Below are 19,042 nucleotides of genomic sequence, written 5' to 3'. Positions count from 1 at the left end.
TTTTCAAAAACACCGTTGTCGGATGATCAGGAGTTCACCTCTCTACCGACGCTCGAGCTGCAAGAAGAGGAGAACAGAGAATTGTTAAAGTTTAGTATTAATTAATTAATTAATTAATTAATTAATTAATTAATATAAATTAAAAATATGAACTGACGATCCTGTTTTATGAAGAAATAGATTTTTCTTTTAAATTCCTGTAAAAAAAAACTTTAGTGCGGTGGCCTTGACGACGAAACAGAAATAGCTTATAGCCCTGTATCAGTCTTACAGTTAAGCACTTTTCAGGGGGGCGAGGAGTTAAGAACGCCCTGTAATTAAGAAGTCACTTCTCTGGAAACTGTCACACCTAACCCACACATGTGTCCCACAAACCATCACCAACTGTCAGGTCATACTTCCTGTATGAAAGATATGTTTCTATCGGACAATAAAAATAAAAATCATGTTTAATTATTCTTTGTAGCAATAAAGTAAAAATAAAAATATTTGAAGTTATTTGATTCAAGTTCCATGTATTTAGTTATTTGATGTCAAATAAAATAAAAATCCATAATAATAATAATAATAATAATAATAATAATAATAATAATAATAATAATAAAGTGTTTTGAGTGGAGTTCCATGTATTTTGTTATTCGATGTAAAATAAAAATAAAATAATGATAGTAAAAAAGTGTTTTGAGTGAAGTTCTATGTATTATTTTAAACCTGCAGTGTGTAGAATTTTGGGTTTTATTTCCCAGCAGATTTTTTAGAAAGTAATTATAATATCCATAAGTACATTTAATTTAGTGCATAATAGCTGAAACAATTTTTTTGAATTAGTTTTTTTCCCCTTAGAAAGGGTCTCATATATGTCCATATTTCTGCATATTTTGGACCAAGGCCTTGTGCCGCCATCTTGAAAGTGTCATAGTTGGAATGTCATCAGGTGCATTGTTTAAAATTTAGAATTCTTCTTGTCCTTGAAGGCCACTGTAGCTTCTGTTATTATTCTAAAGGGTTGGGGTTACCTGGGAGTGTTGCATTCTAGAACCTTGTAGAACTTTCTTGATGATGTCATATTACACACTGCACCTTTAATGTGACAGAGTGCTGTTCTTGTTTTTATATATGAAATGGTCGAATAAAATCAATCAATCAATCAATTTAGCTCGTTACCTTTGGCCCATTTCCGGTGCACGCTGACACACAGGGTGGTGAGTATGACGGCGTAAAGGAGAATCAGCAGGAAGGTGCATAGCAGTCTGGGGACGGACATGACAGGGGGGGGAGACAGAGCTCTGACTGGGGAGGGAAGAAAGGAACAGTTAAACAGGTTAAAGGTGCAGTCAGTCAGTGCGTTTCCATGGTACAACAGGATTGAAAGCTCTGACTGGGGAGGGAGAAAGGAACAGTTGATTGGTTAAAGGTGGAGTGAGTGATTCTGGAGAACGCTTGTTGTCAAAAACTCTTTATCAAAATCAATGTGTGAAAATCTCCTCAAGAGCATCTATCTATCTATCTATCTATCTATCTATCTATCTATCTATCTATCTATCTATCTATCTATCTATCTATCTATCTATCTATCTATCTATCTATCTATCTATCTATCTATCTATCTATCTATCTATCTATCTATCTATCTATCTATCTATCTATCTATCTATCCATCCATCCATCCATCCATCCATCCATCCATCCATCCATCCATCCATCCATCCATCCATCCATCCATCCATCCAGTGATAGTTCTGCAACAAGTCAAAAGCTGTTGCAAGAATGTTTTGTGAATTCGACACAAGCCACAGGTAACAGGGTCAGGCACCAGCATCAGAGAAATAAGTCTGCATTCTTTACTTAAAGGTGCAGTGTGTAATATGACATCATCAAGAAAGTTCTACAACGTTCTAGAATGCAACGCTCCCTGGGTAACCCCAACCCTTTAGAATAATAACAGAAGCTACAGTGGCCTTCAAGGACAAGAACAATTCTAAATTTTAAACAATGCACCTGATGACATTCCAACTATGACACTTTCAAGATGGCGGCACTAGGCCTTGGTCCAAAATATGCAGAAATATGGACATATATGAGACCCTTTCTAAGGGGAAAAAAAATAATTCAAAACATTTTTTTCAGCTAGTATGCACTAAATTAAATGTACTTATGGATATTATAATTACTTTCTACAAAATCTGCTAGGAAATAAAACCCAAAATTCTACACACTGCAGGTTTAAGTTTTACTAAGTAGGGATTTCTTAAATGAAGATTTTGTTTGACCATGTGGCCTTGCGGACAATGCATTTGACTTCGGGAATCAGAAAATTGAGGTTTCAAGTCCCTTTGTGGTTTCAAAACCTGGTTTGAAACATAAAATACATCAAGAATAGACATTAGAAATTGCATTCAAGAGATAGTAAGAACAAAAGACCAAATACAGGCAGACAAATTATATTTCTAAAGCTATCCTTCACATTGCATTCGGACATTGCAGAATTTAAAAGCAACATCAGGTGACCAAAGTGCTGTACAAGATACAATACAAAACAACATATAAGATACACGAGAGAAAAAAGGGAGGAGTGTCAAAGTCTCAACTTTTGACAACTTTAAGAATATAATTTTCACCTCTAACAGCCAGCGAGCTCTCCAGCGACGCCCCCTTTACGGGATGTTCACACCTGTATGAACCTTCATCAGACCGGGTCACCCTCTGTAGTGTCATTCCTCCCCGGTGTGTCCCTATAAAGACGCCATCTTTGTAGTAATTAGCCGAGAAATCCGACGTGGAGTTTCTGCCGTGTTCTTTTCGGAACAGACACTGGAGCGTGACGTCATCGCCTTCCGTAACCGGGAGTGACGGGCTCTGAAGGATCACAGCGTCTCTCTCAACATCTGAAAATACAAAACCAAGACTTCAGAATTTTGTTCTTAATTAAAGGTGCAGTGTGTAATATGACATCATCAAGAAAGTTCTAGAATGCAACGCTCCCTGGGTAACCCCAACCCTTTCGAATAATAACAGAAGCTACAGTCAGGCCTTCAAGGACAAGAACAAATCTACATTTTAAACAATGCACCTGATGACATTCCAACTATGACACTTTCAAGATGGTGGCACAAGGCCTTGGTCCAAAATATGCAGAAATATGGACAGATACTGTATGAGACCCTTTCTAAGGGGAAAAAATAATTCAAAACTTTTTTTTCAGCTATTATGCACTAAATTAAATGTACTTATGGATATTATAATTACTTTCTACAAAATCTGCTTGGAAATAAAACCCAAAATTCTACACACTGCAGGTTTAAAGGAGCTATGAGGAACTTTTAAATATTTCTGAAACAGTCTCCTTTTTTACTCTGATGATCATACATTACATGTAACAGCAAACGAGACCATCAGTGCAAAGAATGCTATTTTTATTTAGTTTTTCAAAATGCCTGTGTCATGGGTTTACGCTCACCCAGAAACAACAGCTGGCGTAGTAAAAACACTACCGCTTATGTCCAAAGGGGTGCAAGAATTAACACAAACTGGAAGTTCCTCGGAGCACCTTTAAAATGTCTATTGTAATCTTGACATGGGTCACATATTGTGCTGATTTTCAGGTTCAAAATTAAAAGGTTGAGTCAGTGATCATGGAGAATGCTTGTTGTCAAAATCACTTTTTGCCAAAATCAGTGAATATCTCTCAACAAGTGTTCTCCAGAATCACAGACTCCACCTTTATACTACAAGTGTATTTACATGTCGCCCGCGGTCGTTCTCTGCATGTCACTCCCCTCTCTGCCCCATTTCACCTCTGTCTCTCTGCACTATCAATAAAGCATAAAAATGCCCAAAAAATATCTTTAAAAAAAAAAGTGTATTTACATGTACATCCCAACACTGACTATACAATAGGCCTACCATAATATAAACAATATAGATACGTAAAAAAAATTGGTGTTAACTTACCAGTCACTGTGATGTTGATTGCGTTGCTGCATTCTCCGCGCTCCGACTGGCACCAGTAAACTCCAGAGTCCAGCGGATAGATATTATCGATAGTGCACGTGGACCCGCGACTCATTCCCCAACCGGAGCTGCTCGGATCGGCGGTTTGATACGACGTGTTTCTACTGTAAATCCAACCGCTAGAGTTCCCCGCCACAGCACAGGACAGGTCGACTCTTTCATACCAGAAGAACTGGGATCTGTCGGGCTGGATGGTTAGTGTGGCCGAAACTGAAATATACAAAAGGAATGGGGAATTATTAGTGTTGTATGTGATTGTGACGCCAAAATGTGTCTAGCCCTTTCACGCATAGAGGTCACTACAGTGGACAGCTATTCAAATGCTGTTTTCTTGAATATGCATGGGTGTAGATCGCCTAGTTGCATATCAGCCACTACAGTGGACTCTTATGTGTCATCCAATGCACTGCCAACCAGTGGCCAACCATTGTAAGAGCAGCTACAATTAGTCAAAACCAAGATGGCCGACAGGGAGCAGAAAAGTTGTGTAGCTCAGGAATATCCTGTAAATACTTCAAGAATAGCAGACTCTGGCAGGTAAAAAAAATATGGCAACATCAAGTAACATCTTAGGAGTCATATAGTTGTTCAAATTTCCAATTATTGATTTTACATTGGGAGGAAATGATGTTTAATCACATGTCCACTAAATTGGACATCATGCATCACGGACTTCAATAAATACTATGACTGCAGATGTGTTGTGCTTAAAAAAGCTTATTTTGCTGTAACTTTTTGGTTTTAAATCAATTGATTTATGTTATTAGAATGCAACTTGAAGTATTTGTGTAAAAAGAAAAAAAAAATTCCAGACCATTCCATTATGTGTAAAACAGTTGGTGTCACTATGATGCCAATTTTCATATTAAAATAGCTTTGATGATGTGATGTACAAGTCAGTAGGCTATACTGCTAAATGACATCTGAAAAAGAGAAATTGGAAAACCAAGGAAAAAGTTATCTGTTATTTTTATAGAAATTTTTGATTGAAAAAATTATTCCACGCTTTTGCATTAGATTGAAGTATTGGAATATGTTAATATATGTGAACAGGCATTGAAAATATGTATTATTTTATAGTTTTCAGATAATATATCATTTTTTTCACTGTTTTGTTAAATAAATAAGGTCAAAATTGAGAAGTCAAAACGCATGGAGTCCACCCGAGTGGACATGTGTAAAACTCTCTGAAAAATGTGTGTTTAAAAAAAATGAAGTTATATTTTTTCTTTTCATGCCTAAAGAAGTATAAAATCACTTGAGAAAAAAATCCAGACTAAGGATATCATAATTCATGCATGAAAGGGCTAGATTTGACTGTAAGTTGTTTAAAAATTTGCTTTTGTCAAATTATTTATGAGGAATAAGCCCTTGAGAGGAACCCATCTAGTTTTCAAGGAGGTCCTTAACGGAAAAGTACTATAACAACATATTTAGAACATAATACTTAACATGTCAAAAGGGAAAATATTAAATAATTTGTATTAAATTAAAGTAAAACATCAAGAAAACAAACAACAAACCTGCTGTTGCTTTAAGCATCATATTGTGGGACAGGACCTTCTTTTTTAACTTAAAGACGTTCCCTCAAAATCATTGTATAAGAAAACAGCAAATATAAACGCTGAAAACTTACATAGAGCTATTTAAGAAGCCAATTGCATAGAGACAAATTAGTTTTCAAGTCACCAATCCAAATATATGGCTATTCATAGTCAAGATTTGGCTAAAATTGACCACCTTAACGCTAAACACTTACAATATGAATAAATAGTTGTTATTGTTGGTATGTTGGAACAAAGTGGTTAGGGACAGAGCAAATGAAACTAAAAAAAGTCAGGAAGTAAGCAATAGCAGTAAAAGTCTGAGAACCAGTATTTTGTAATAACAATTACACCAACAGAATAATGGAGGAGGATATAGTAGCAATATATGATTTTTAACAAATAATCTAATAATAATAATGTTCAAACATTTTTTTAGACATTTTTAAATCCACAACAACAAACTATGTTGGACAGAGTCAAAATCTCAAATCTCAACTGGAATTTGAGTTATATTTTTAAATAAATTATTTACAAAACAGCTTAATGCAGGATGAAACAGCAAGTAGAACACAAAACTGTTAAAAAAAAAGTTAAATTTCTCACGGAGTATTTGGCAGAATGAGGCGATCTCCATCCTGTCTTGATTGTCGTCCGTGTAGTCTTTTCTCGGAAATTCAGTAGGCAGCCCACATCCTGACTGCAAAAGGAAACCACCTAAAACTAAAAACTGCAGAAGTGAACCTATTTTGAACCCGTGTTGTGAAAAGCAAAAATGTCTGGTCTAAAACTCTTCTTTCGTGTAGCAGCAAAGTAGTTTAAGACATTAAGAACAATGTTTTAGCCAAAAATGAAACTCACTCTTTTCACACCTACACAAATTCAGCCCTATGCTAGGTAGAGACAGGAAAAGCAAGTAGCCTAACCAAAAACAATGAAACCACAAACCACAAACCAGGGGCCTGTTGCATAAAAGTGGAATAAAGACATCCAGGATGATTGATAAAGCCAGCCTTGACAAAGTCTAGCCTGGGCACTTTGGATTAGTCAGTTGCATAAACGCCAATCCAGGATGTAAAGGGGCTGCTTTGTCAAGCCAGGTGTAAGTAATTCTGTTAAGTGCCAGCCCACAGCTTTCAGAAGTAGACCCAAAGATCGAACACAGATTTACTGATGGAAAAATGGAAAAGACGGCCCATTTTCCCACAATGCCTTGCTAGTTTAAACCGTAAATCAGGGGGCAGTTCATTTCATACAGGAGATGTATTCTCTGCCAACTGTTCTTGATGTCCCTGCATTGTTTTATGATAAAATAGTTGACAGTGAGCAGTCTGCAGGTGCATCTAAAAAAATTAATATCATGGAAAGTCCATTCAAAAAGTGAAACTTTCATAGATTCATTACAAGTGAAATATGTCAGGCCTTTTTTTGGATGATTGATTGATCATGGAATAAAAAATCCAGTATCTCAAAATATTAGAATGTTACATACAACCAATCAGAAAAAGGATTTATAATACAGAAATGTCAACCTTCTGAAAAGTATGTTTATTCTAGATTAATTTCACTTCATGTGTAATGAATTTCTGGAATATATTTAAGTTTCACTTTTTGAATTCAATTACTGAAAAAAGGAATTTTTCATTGATATTGAATTTTGTTTCAGATGCACCTCGATATAGTTATAAGTACAAAGTGAATTTATTTGACCCACACTTGCAACGTCATCTGCCATCGATAATCAATTGTATAAATATAGCCTGCAATATGAACAGACTATTATTATTATTATTATTATAATTTATATCATTGCATCTTAATCTAATTACAGGTTAAATAAATAAAAAAGAATAACTATTTAACTAAATGACAATGCAGTCTTTTATGTGGTACCTTAAAACAGGCTAATGAAAATAAAGCAATACACGGAAGATCATGGAATAACTGTTAAACACCTTGATTTCAGATCGGAGTGACAGCTGACTGAGCCAATCAGGCAACAGAATAAGTTTATCCTTTATGTTTAGCCTGGTCGGGACCAGGCTAAACGTAAAGGATAAATCTCCATGGTAACTTATGTCCCTCCGCTTTTATGCAACCAGATCATGGCTAACGCAAGCCAGGATAACCGAAATATCCTAGGTTAATCCCTTATCCTAGTTTTATGCAATAGGCCCCTGAAGTCAGAAAGGGTCCATATGATCACAACAGCAGTTAATTTTTAAGCTGCCCTGTTCACCTTTTCCGCCACAAGGGGGAAGAAAAACACCAAAACAAGCTAACTAGCAGATAAGAGGGGGTAGGACCATATTAACTATGGGTAGGACCAGAAACGTTTTTAACTTCTTCCTATCCCTTTTGAACATGAATTATATTATTTGAGTTATGTATTATGTATTAGTTACTTAGGATCCCGAGGTTCCCATTTGTTTGTTTTTGATTTATTTCTTTCCTTTTTTTACAGCTCATTAGTTTTATTTTGTTTGTATTATTTTTAACATGTTCAATAAAGATAAAAAAATAATAAAAAGTAGATATATATAGCTTGCTCATTAGCAAACACTGTGGAGACCAGTAAGCTACCTCAGAATGTTCTAACACACTGTCCATTTGTATTTCTAATATTTAAAAGATGCTCCGACGAACCTTCAATTTGTGTTAAGTCTTGCAACACCTCTGGATAAAAGCGGTAGTGTTTTTACTACGCCAGCTGTAGTTCCTGGGTGAGCGTATACCCCATGAAAAAGGCAATAAGAAAAAACTATATAAAAATAGCATTCTTTGCATTGATTGTCTCGTTTGCTGTTACATGATGTAATCTATGATCACAAGAGGCTAAATGAGACTGTTTCAGAAATATTTCAAAGTTCCTCGTAGCTCCTTTTAGAAAGGGGACATTTGAAAGAGAGATTGCAGATACACTAATGAAATTTTTCCAGCACATACTGTACATATGGGGACCGATCCCCACCAAATACTCAATCTAGTGTGAGCTACATTATAACAACTTTGTTCTATTGAGCAGCCTTTTAGTTGAACTGTGCGACTTACTTCTAGTGTTGCTGCCAGGGTTTGGTAGAATGTATTAGGTGAGACTGTATAATATACAAACGTGCAGCTGTTTGTAGTGTAAAGTGGTAACATTTTATTTTTTTAACCATTGACATAATGACAATTTAAAATTGTAAGAAAGTTATCCCTGTAGACGAACCCACCCTTTAAAAACATGTAAGATATATTCAAGTACAGCACAGAACGGACATCATATTTACGACAAACACTAAATAACATGGATTTCACATTAAGCCGCTAGTGTACCACATGATTGAATGCCATAAAGAGAACAGCAAAAACGACTTTTAGGTTTTTATAACTAAAAACCTGAATTCATGTGATCAGTACTGTAATATATACAGCCCCAGAAAAAATGAAGAGACCAGTCTGGATTTTTCTTCAATCTTCATCTCTACATTACTTATTAAAAATGCTCTTAATGACTAAAAAATGTATTGGAATTTGGTAGAAATGTTGTCAGTAGTTTACATTATAAAACCAAAATGTTCATTCTATTCAAACATATGCCTATAAATAGTAAAACGAGAGACACTGAATATTTGAAGTGGTGTCTTAATTTTTTCCAGAGCTGTATATTAAAAAAGCTTGTAAATAAACAATAAATCATTGAATGAGGCAAAGGGCAACCATAGGGCAGAGGCAGAAGCTCCCACAACTGAGCAAATGGACTTAGTGATCTCCACTTGTGATGTTCAAAGGCAATAGGAAAAGTCTTTCTCATCTGCAGAATAACTTAGTGAGCACCAGCTGCATAGTCCCGAAGGTTAAACATTTTTATATAGAAAAACACTCTTATGTTCCTACCTTCTTATCACTATCAAACATTTACACAAAGCTATCTGAGGCTACATGGATTGTGCAATAGTTTCATGGTGTTTTACCAAGGTATGTGCAAAATTAAAAAATATTCTGTAACTTTCAAGGCCTTTATGCAGCCTTTGAGTCCAAGACTATTTCCCTAAGGGGGACGATTAAGTATATAGTACCATATTGTACCGCATCATATCATACCATATTGGAAAAAAAAGGTGATTAATTCATCACAAACTGACTCTGTAAAAGGCACATTTTATAGACAGCCATGTCTAAGAAGTATTATAAGATGTGTTTCAAAGGCTCAGTTCACCCAAGATATATCAATAGAATTCCCTGCAGCAAGAGGTAGCACTAGCCGTACAGATTATATTCCCAGAGGTTTCAAGATATTTGCTGCAGTAACTTTTGCTACCAACTCCTGACCGTTCAATGGGTCACAATGGCTTACAAACCAAACCCCCACTTAAGGCCTTTGCACACAGAAGTGATGCAAATGCTTTAATTCTATCATCCAATTGTCATCTTCTCATGGCAGCAGCTGCTCTGAATCTTCAGGTAATTTTTCCAGAACACTGAAGCGGTTACTAGACGGGGTTGAAACGGTGTATCTACGCTGAGGCTTTGCACCGGGACGAGGCCGAGGCTCAGACATGCTCTTGGAGCGGACGATAGGCCCTTCCTCTGAAGTGGGTGCTGGGGGAGAGGTGGGCGATACATCACCGTCATCAATCGAATGGTAACGAATTCTTCTTTGGGTCAGGGAGCTCGAGGGTGGGGTTTGTATTGAGACGACAGGTTTTGAATCTGGTGATTTTTTGGATTTGTTGCTGTTGGTTGAAGTGGAGGGGTTTGGACTGTCGTGGTTTGGAAGCTCTCCATGCCGGCTCACAGCAGGACTCTGCTCAGGTCTGAGGCGCTTTAGTTCGTCAGTGATTTGGCAGAAATATTCTTCTTTGTCAGGACGGCCCAGATTAAGTTCACTCAATTTTCTCAGCTGCTCAGTGATGACATGTTTGATGTCTTCAGCCTCGTCTCTCGGGCAGTAAAGATCTGTAATCCCGATTATTGTACTTGCGTCCGATGATTTCCTGGATAATAATTTACATCTCCCTGTTGTGTGAACACAAACAATATGTTCTGTTAGCACTGGTTTCATTTCAGTTGAAGATATATAACATAATGTTTCATTACATGCTGTACTAATAGACTATTGATGCAGTTTGCTATTAAACTCAACAACTCCTGTGTCAGCTTCACATTAAAAGCTTATTTGCTGTATAAGCTTTTATTCTATTGTACTGTTGCTGGTGTTAGCAGTTAGCAGCATTAGCCCGGCAAGTAGCCACTATGTCACCAAGCTTCTAGGACTTTATGTGAATAACTTAACAGTACCAACTTCAGTGTGAACATGTCTTAGCAGCATTATGTTGACGAATGGACAACGACAATGACTTTCCTCTGCATTAAGTTTATCAGTGGGCTGCACTGTGTCCCGCTGCTATGATATCACTATAGTTACATAGCTGCTACGGCCGTTCTCTGACCCATATTCAAGCCGCAGCACTCTCTGTATGGCATTAACCCCGCCCTATCAAGTAAGGGTGCAGGCAGCTGTTCAACAGCATTTTAAAAGATGCAATAATCACAAATATTCTACACATGTGTCTTTGGAGGTATTTGGCTAAATACGCTAGTGATGCATTTGTGGATTTAACAGCTGCATAAAAAAAGCAAGTTTCCATATTTACAAAGAAAGAGTCATGACTTACCAGGCTTGTAACATTTCACATATATGAGGACTGCAACTAATCCACTTATAATTGCGGATTCTAGAGCAGCTATACTGATGGATGTCGTGCAGCATCCCAAGCAGTTTGCTGAAATAATAAGAAGTACATTAATAATGGATAGGATTTATATGGCGCTTTATTCCCTAAGGACTCAAAGCGCTTCCAGGGTTCCATTAGAAAATATGTAAGTTGAGGGGTGAACGGGTAATGCAGTTGTTTCAAGAGGAATGTTACAAACTTTTGTACCTGGTATGCAAGTCTTTGTGACCCTCGTCTGGTTAGTCTCAACCTGGTGAACTTTGCAGGTGACGCTGCAATGAAAAGACACACGTTTAAGTTTTAAACAGGTCAGAAGCCATAACCCTCCTGTGCATATCAATCTCTTGTAGGACATAAGTGGGTATTACCCCTTTTCCACCAACGCAAACTAAGCCTTGTACTTTTCCACGGCCTAGAGAGTCAAATCATGACATCACAGTATAAGTCTGTGTGCGTCGTTGCTCTCCCGGCTAACGCTGGCGCTAGCTTTAAGCACAACAACAACCACAACCGCTGCAGATACATCTGTGAGCCAAATATGACTTATCCAGTATTTGCGCTGCTCGTTGTGATAGCTACAGTCGGGCTTATGTTTTGATTATGTCTTGTAACGCTGTTTTTAAATATGGCGGTCAAATTTTTAGTTGGTCTGGCTGGTCACGATCATCTGCCCATAACGTAAGTGGTTCCCAGTTCAAGACCAGCAAAAAGCTTGAGCCTCTGGCCCTCTGGTACCAGTTTGTCTGGCCGGGAACCAGTTCTCTCGTGGTAGAAAAGCAAATAACGGGTCCCTGATGTGGGTTACCAGTTCCGAATCCGGCCCCGAAACTGCCTCAGTGGAAAGGCTGTATAATAAACTGTAACTGGACCTGTTGGTGGCAGTCTGCAGAGTCACTCTTCTTGTGACGTTGACACACCCGGTGGAGTCTTGATCTCTACTTGGGTTTTGAGCTTCGATGTCTTTTCCCTGATCATCAAGAAATGTAATCTCCGGTTCCGGGAACCAGCAGTTTGCTTCACACTGCAGAGTCACTCCACCATCCACAGAGGGAACGACTGAGAGTTTTGGCTCAGAAACTGCACCTATGAAAACAAGAAATTAGAAATGTACATCAAACATTGGCATCAGAGAGTAATATATCATGGTTGTCTTCTACATGTAAATACTGTATATACAGCGCTTGAAAAAATTAAGAGACCACTCCAAATGTTCAGTTGCTTAAACAATACCACAGTAAGCAATATTATCTGGGCTTTGCGAAGGTTACAGATCTTCATGATCTTATGTGGATGAAACGGAACAAGGTCATCAAGAAACAGTAAAGGTATAGACATGTTAGGAATTCTTATTCACTTTCCAGCTGAGAGTGAGATGAGAGGATACCCTGCCGGTGTTGAAAAAAAGGTAACAAAGCTAGGCATAAAAACTAGGAATTTGGGGCGCTCTGGTGGCGTAGTGGATAGAGCACGTACCATATTGGCTCCGGCCTTCATTGCAGTGGTTGCGGGTTCAAATCCGACCCTTGGACCTTTACTGCAGGTCATTCCCCCCTCTCTCTCTGTCTCCCCATTTCAACTCTGTACTATTTAATAAAGCTTGAAAATGCCAAAAAATAATCTTAAAAAAAAAAAAAAAATTGAAAACATCCAACCTAGCTAAAAGGTCACAAAAACCACATGTGATCATGACAAGATGTTTTACAGTAGTATGAGCAGTTCTGAAAAATTGCCCGGCGCTAATGGTGACTCCAGGAAGTTACTGCTACAAGCCAAAAATACTTTGGTACTATATGGTAAGCTGCATATCTGGAAGGTTGTAGCAGCAGTTCTCTCAAAGGAGTAGCTATGGGTTTGTTGATAAAACCTAGAAAATCAGGAAACACCTGACTACTATAATGACCACAAACTCTGTAATACACAGAGAATACTTAACTTGGCATGTTCCACAACCTAAAACTACTTTTAGGAGACTACAATTCAGCTGAATAGCTTTTAAAAAGGAACAGTTCGATGTTTAAGCTTTTGCCTCGCTCTCCGGTTCAAGAAAAAGCGACAGCAACCGTTCCTGTATCTGTACGTGCAGTTTTGATGTAGAAATGGGCAAAGGTCGCTCATCCAGGTTAGCTTAGCTGAAACACTGGTAGTCAAGGGAAGCAGGTCTAAAGATACACTTTACAACATCACTAAACGCTGCGGTGTGCTTGTTGGGACTTGTGTATTTACAAAGCTAAAAAGTAGAATTATTCCTTTATTGGGAACACATCTGAAAGGGTTCGCTGCATTTAAAAGCCTGCATGCCCCGGCGTGCGGAACAATGATAGTTTAATTACGATTATTTTGTTTTCATGATTGAGGGAAACTGTAATAGTAATTCAAGTTATTGCCCAGTCCCTCAAGAAGGATGACTTAAATTGGGCTGAATTTGGAGAGGTTTTAAATAGCTATATTTATTCTCAATCTTTATCATTTTGGCGCTCCTGATTTTCCTTTGGCGCTGGATAAATCCGCTTTGGGGGGCGCCAAAAAATTCTCTATGCAGGAAAAACCCTGCTTAAAGGTGAAGTAAGCAATTTAATTATGTTAATATAAGTGTTAAATCGCTCTTTATTCATACAGTGATCACTTACATAATGTGATGTCAGCTGCTCTGCATTCAATCGGCAAATAAACTTTTCGGGGGATCCCGAAATTAATATCCAATCACAAGAGAGAACGCTACAAACCAACACCCGTCTCACTCATGGTCTCACTGCCGGTGCACGCCAGAGCGACAGATGGGTGAATGTTTATGCGCCTACAATGGCGGAGCAGGTAAAAATCCTTCCCAATGTCTGTTTTGATGGTTTTTATCATGTTTTATCACACTTATGGATCTGAGATGATGCTAGATAACTCGCTGCTTGAAGACCGCAGTGCATTAATGTGGTGACGTAGGGACGAGCGAGGGGACTGCTAACTGCAGCAACTGACAGGAACCATTCCGCTTACAGCACCTTTAAGCTACTGTATAAGAAAACACAACCACACAAGACTGTATTTACCCGTTATATTTAAAAGGTAAACGAACAAAACAAGTTAAAATAGTTTCATTTTGCTTTCATGTTGAACTAAGCTCACCAGAGGAGGATGAGGGGGTGGTTGCCTCTGGTCCACTTGTTGCTGGTCCACATTCTGTGACATTTCCTGGAAAGTGTTTCATAAATTAAGTTATTATAGCCGGCAGCTGGGATTATATAGCCATTGTGTAATGTCATGACGTCTGGGGCTCACTATACTTTATGCCATAGGTTATTATTTATCATGTAGCCTAATAACGGCTTAGTATACATTTAATATTTGCTTGCTTCAAATCAGTAGCCTGCTATTGCAATATTAGCGCACCGTACACTTAATTTATCCTTTACCTTAATAACCAAGGCCTCATTTGAAAATGTAGCCTATTGTCTGCTCTTGCTTTGGGTTGTCTTGTGGGGTTTCATCTTGTGTGTTTAAACGTTTGTGCTCACCTTTCTTTGAAAAGAAGTTTGTCAGAACCTGACTTCCTTCATTTTGCTGACTTTCCCTGTCTTTCTTCTCCTTCCTCTTCTGAGAGCCTGATTTCAATTTCTTAAACTGTGGCTGTGACATATTGCAGCATCTCCATCAAGATAAAAAAAGTCTCACCGTAAGCAAGGTGTGATTTGCGGTGAAATCCCTGAATGGTGTTTTGTTCCCCCAACGGAGCCTTCAAGGCAGCGCGCACGGTTGGGGTTAGGCATGCATTTGTGATGGTAAAGGTTAGGGTAAGGGGGGCGGGGAGTGCCTTCCAGGAAAAAACAGCCTTTTATGTGTTTTATGCCCCCAACGCAGTTGGGGGCATAAAACACCATCAAGCTGTGAAATTAGCTGTGTGGACTGAACCATTTTGCGCTTTTTGCAAGGGATGTTCACAGAGTAGTCACAGCATATTCTATCGATATTCATCATGCCATTTAGTTATTAAACTATTTGAACAAGAACCAAAAAATACTTGGTGGTATTGATCTACTCAAATCTCAGCAAAACAGCAAATAAGTGAAAACCATTCAAAAAGTCTCCGGCCACAACTGACTGCTATATTAACTACTCAATGTATAATTCACAATAAGAGAGGATATGATAACCTGTCCTGTTGAGCACTCTAAGATGGATGGTTCTCCACAATTGAAAGAGGCCCTGCATAGCTTTTACTATGAAAATGTGTTATTGAACATACCCACAACGAGCTCAAACTTCCCATCTACATCCCATGTCGTCTTGCAAGTGTATACTCCGTTATCTGACAGCCGCACGTTGGCAATCCTCAGAGAGAGGTTTCCTTCTTCCAGTTTGTTCTCAAAGAGTCTGGCCCTTTTCTTGAAGTCAGCATCCTTGTATTTATAGCTCCTACCACTGCTCCGATACCGTAAGGCGCTTTTCTTATCCTGGAACCACTCCAGTTTTTGCCAGGTGGTTTTGCAGGGCAGGACGGCTGTTTCGCCAGCAGAGGCATAGATCTTCATTGGTTTACTATTCTCTGAGGTTTCTCCTAGGGAAAAACCCATAAGGTCAGGATTAGAGTTAAGGAATGCAGAAGAATATCATTAAGCGCTCAGAGTGAGAGAAAAGCGCTTTATAAATAGAATGTATTTGTATTATTATCACAAAAGCTTCTGGTGCAAATGGTAATTTCCTTTAATGTTGTGATAAAATATGCTTAAGTATAACTTTTCATGTTTCCATGCATATTACCGTTACAAAGTAAGAGAAATGTGCCTAGGTATTTGTCTTTCATTCATTTACCCATGAAAACCCACGTTAAGATTTTTTAGGTTCCCTTTTTGTAACTGCTGCTGCTTCGGCGTTGTCGCTGCTCATTTCCATAAAGTTAAATAAAGCACAGGTGGCTAGGATACTCGCCTCGGACGACGCCCTTGGTTGCATGCGGACAATGAAATATACTGTTGCCCCTGACGCAATGAACTGGCCCTATTTCCCCGAAACATGGTCCAAACCTGATCCACTGACTAATTAATCAGCGTTTTAACAATTGGTGGCTGTGTTGATAAAGGTGTACTGAACTACGTTACACAGAAGGCTTAGCTATGAGCGTGTATCTTGGACCGCTAATGCAATAAAGAGTTATCAGAAGTAGCCTAAACATGCTGCTGCGCCCAGTTTGTCATATGGAACAAATAGGCTACATCAGTGGTGAGACAAAGTATCCTAAAAATACAAGGATAAGATAGCCTACAATAGCCTTTAAAGGACTACCATAAACTGTAAGTTATAGCCTACAAACCTTCATTCAGCTTTGCGCAACAGCAGGTGAACAGGGCGGCAAACAGGAAAAGTCGGCGATCCATGGTACAAATAAACCAACTGACTAAAAACAAAATAAACCAATTCAAAAAGTAAAACTACTGATCTATTACCGATTTAGATCCAGATAAAGAAAATGAATGGAGTTTAAAAAAAACTGGATGCACGGTTCCTGTACACCGGGCAGGACGAGACACAACTGGCAGACTGATTGGATCAGCATATCCTCCGTCAAACCAAAAAAAAAATATCTTCCGTCAAACCATATCCGTTTTGAAATCAAAACAATAAAAATAAAAATAAACAATTTTGATTTGATGTGTAACCTATTTCTTGTGTAGGCTCTTATTGTGAAAAGGTGGAACACGGAAGTGTTGTTGTAATGTGGTTGATTTGACTGATGTTGGGAGCGCTTCAATAAAGTGGCTCGTTCCGTTCCGTGAATGGAGTTTTGGCCGTCCCCATAAGACACAAAACCTCCAACGTTTAGGCTCAATTCCAATTCACATTGTAGCCTACTCATTTTACTCATGAGCAAAATTTGTGAATAAAGTAAATTACCGTTGATGGGCCTCGGCGGATCATAAAAATCGATTTAATTATGATTTTAACATCATGGGTTCAAAGTTCAAAAGACAAAAATGTAAAACAAGAAAAAAAGGAAAAGAAAAAGTGAAAAAATATGTCTTATAATAAAACGCACTGTGGCTGTGAAGTCTCCCTCAAATAAACTAGATCATTAATATTAAACCTAATGGGTCCGTGGAGTTAGGGGGTCCCCCAAAATCATTTAAAAAATAAATTAGGAAATTAATTCCCAAATGATATGTGAAACTACAACTGTTATATAACTGCTAACAAAGTAATATATTTCACAGTTGAGACGTAACACTTGTCATTCCTTCATTATCAGATGAAAGATCGGAAGAAGATAAATGACGTCAGATTGAGTGGAGGGAGGTCAGCACCATAGACAGCTCCAACTAGTTTTTCCAAAAAATAACAATTTTTAAGTTAAGTTTATCAGACACATTTTTATCCGTTTTAACAAATAAACTTAAAAATCACGCTATTACATTTTTATTTTATATAGAATAAGACGAAACCTCCAACTTCCTGCTTATGAGCAATATGTGAATAAAGTAAATAACCTGTGATGAGCTTCCGTGGATCATAAAAATCATTTTGATTATGAAAATAAAATGCAAGGTTAAACATCAGTGAGCTCAATGTTTAAAATGTAAAATAACATGTCTTACAATAAAAATCACTGTGGCTGTGTCCCTTAAATAAATTGGATAATTAATATAAAACCTCTGCTGGAGTTCAAAGACAGTGACTTAATTAAGAGCCTCACAGATACACAGTGATTGGTGAGAAGAAGGTTGTTAACAGTAAGTAACTATAACTATGATAGAAATAGCGCCTCCTTATCACATGGCAAAATATTAATGCTGGACAACAACAAAACTCCATAACTCCAATTAATAAACTGATGCACTCATGACATCTAGTGGCTGAAGACTGGTACTGTATGTAGGTCAACGAGGCCTACAGCCAAATAATGAACCAAAACATATTGCAGATATTGTACATTACTCCCTAAACGTCATAGTTAGAAGGATTATGTGGTTTTGGCTTACAGGGGCTTTTTTAAGTCACTCTTTTCAGACCACCAACACAAGCCTGAAGTCTGGTCTAGAGCCTAGTCAGCTCATAAAACCACAATGCTACTGTATGAGTGTGTGATATGAGTTTTCTCATCGAACTCTCAGCAAAAATTTTGAATATGTTAAACTAGTAAACTACTCATTTCAAAAATGGAAATGTGACTGACCCATTGGCCCAGCAATCACCATCTTCTCCATCTTTTTGATGATACATCTCTTGTTCAAAAGTCAGTTGAATGCACTTGTTGAAAATCTATGCCAAATGAATATATTAATGATTTAAGAGATTTAATTTACTCCTTCACAGCTTTTTTTTTTTTTAAATACAAAAGTTCAAGGGCAAGAACTCGTACATCTCCTCAACCCCGCCTGGAGATCGCATAGTCTTTGCTTCACATTTACCTTTAGTCTGAACAATGTCCTTAGAAACCTTTTATGAAGAGTACGCCAAGTTAGTTGTTTATTTTATTTTGTCTTTTGTTTGAAAAAACTAAAATCTAAAAATAAAGTATTTAAAATATTTAAAACAATCCCCCCATGCTCCTTTTTTGTAATGTTTGGCTCTAAATCTAGTTTGAACAACTTAATAATATTAACTTTGTTGTCACTAGTATTATGCAGCCTTTTAGTTGAACTGTGCGACTTACTTCTAGTGTTGCTGCCAGGGTTTGGTAGAAAGTATTAGGTGTGACTGTATAATATACAACCATTCAACTGTTTGTAGTGCAAAGTGGTAACATTTTATTTTCTTGAACATTCACATAATGACACAATTTGA

At 37.7% G+C, this 19,042-nt stretch overlaps 1 protein-coding gene across 1 annotated transcript; it reads right to left on the bottom strand.

Annotated features, from left to right (window-relative positions):
* Window positions 1-34: 34 nt before the first annotated feature.
* Window positions 35-6,192, bottom strand: LOC307269418 (high affinity immunoglobulin gamma Fc receptor I-like; the record flags this gene model as incomplete). The annotated part of the gene is made up of 5 exons (XM_080052386.1): window positions 35-57; window positions 1,165-1,290; window positions 2,619-2,885; window positions 3,952-4,221; window positions 6,162-6,192. 5 exons carry the CDS (start codon window positions 6,190-6,192, stop codon window positions 35-37), a joined length of 717 nt encoding a protein of 238 aa, XP_079908512.1.
* Between the last annotated feature and the right edge of the window lie 12,850 nt (window positions 6,193-19,042).

This window comes from Ammodytes marinus (genome assembly GCF_949987685.1).
Source record: "Ammodytes marinus genome assembly, chromosome: 23".
Lineage (NCBI taxonomy): Eukaryota > Metazoa > Chordata > Actinopteri > Uranoscopiformes > Ammodytidae > Ammodytes > Ammodytes marinus.
Note: the sequence above shows the minus strand (reverse complement) of the source record. Positions and strands in the feature narration are given on the sequence as shown.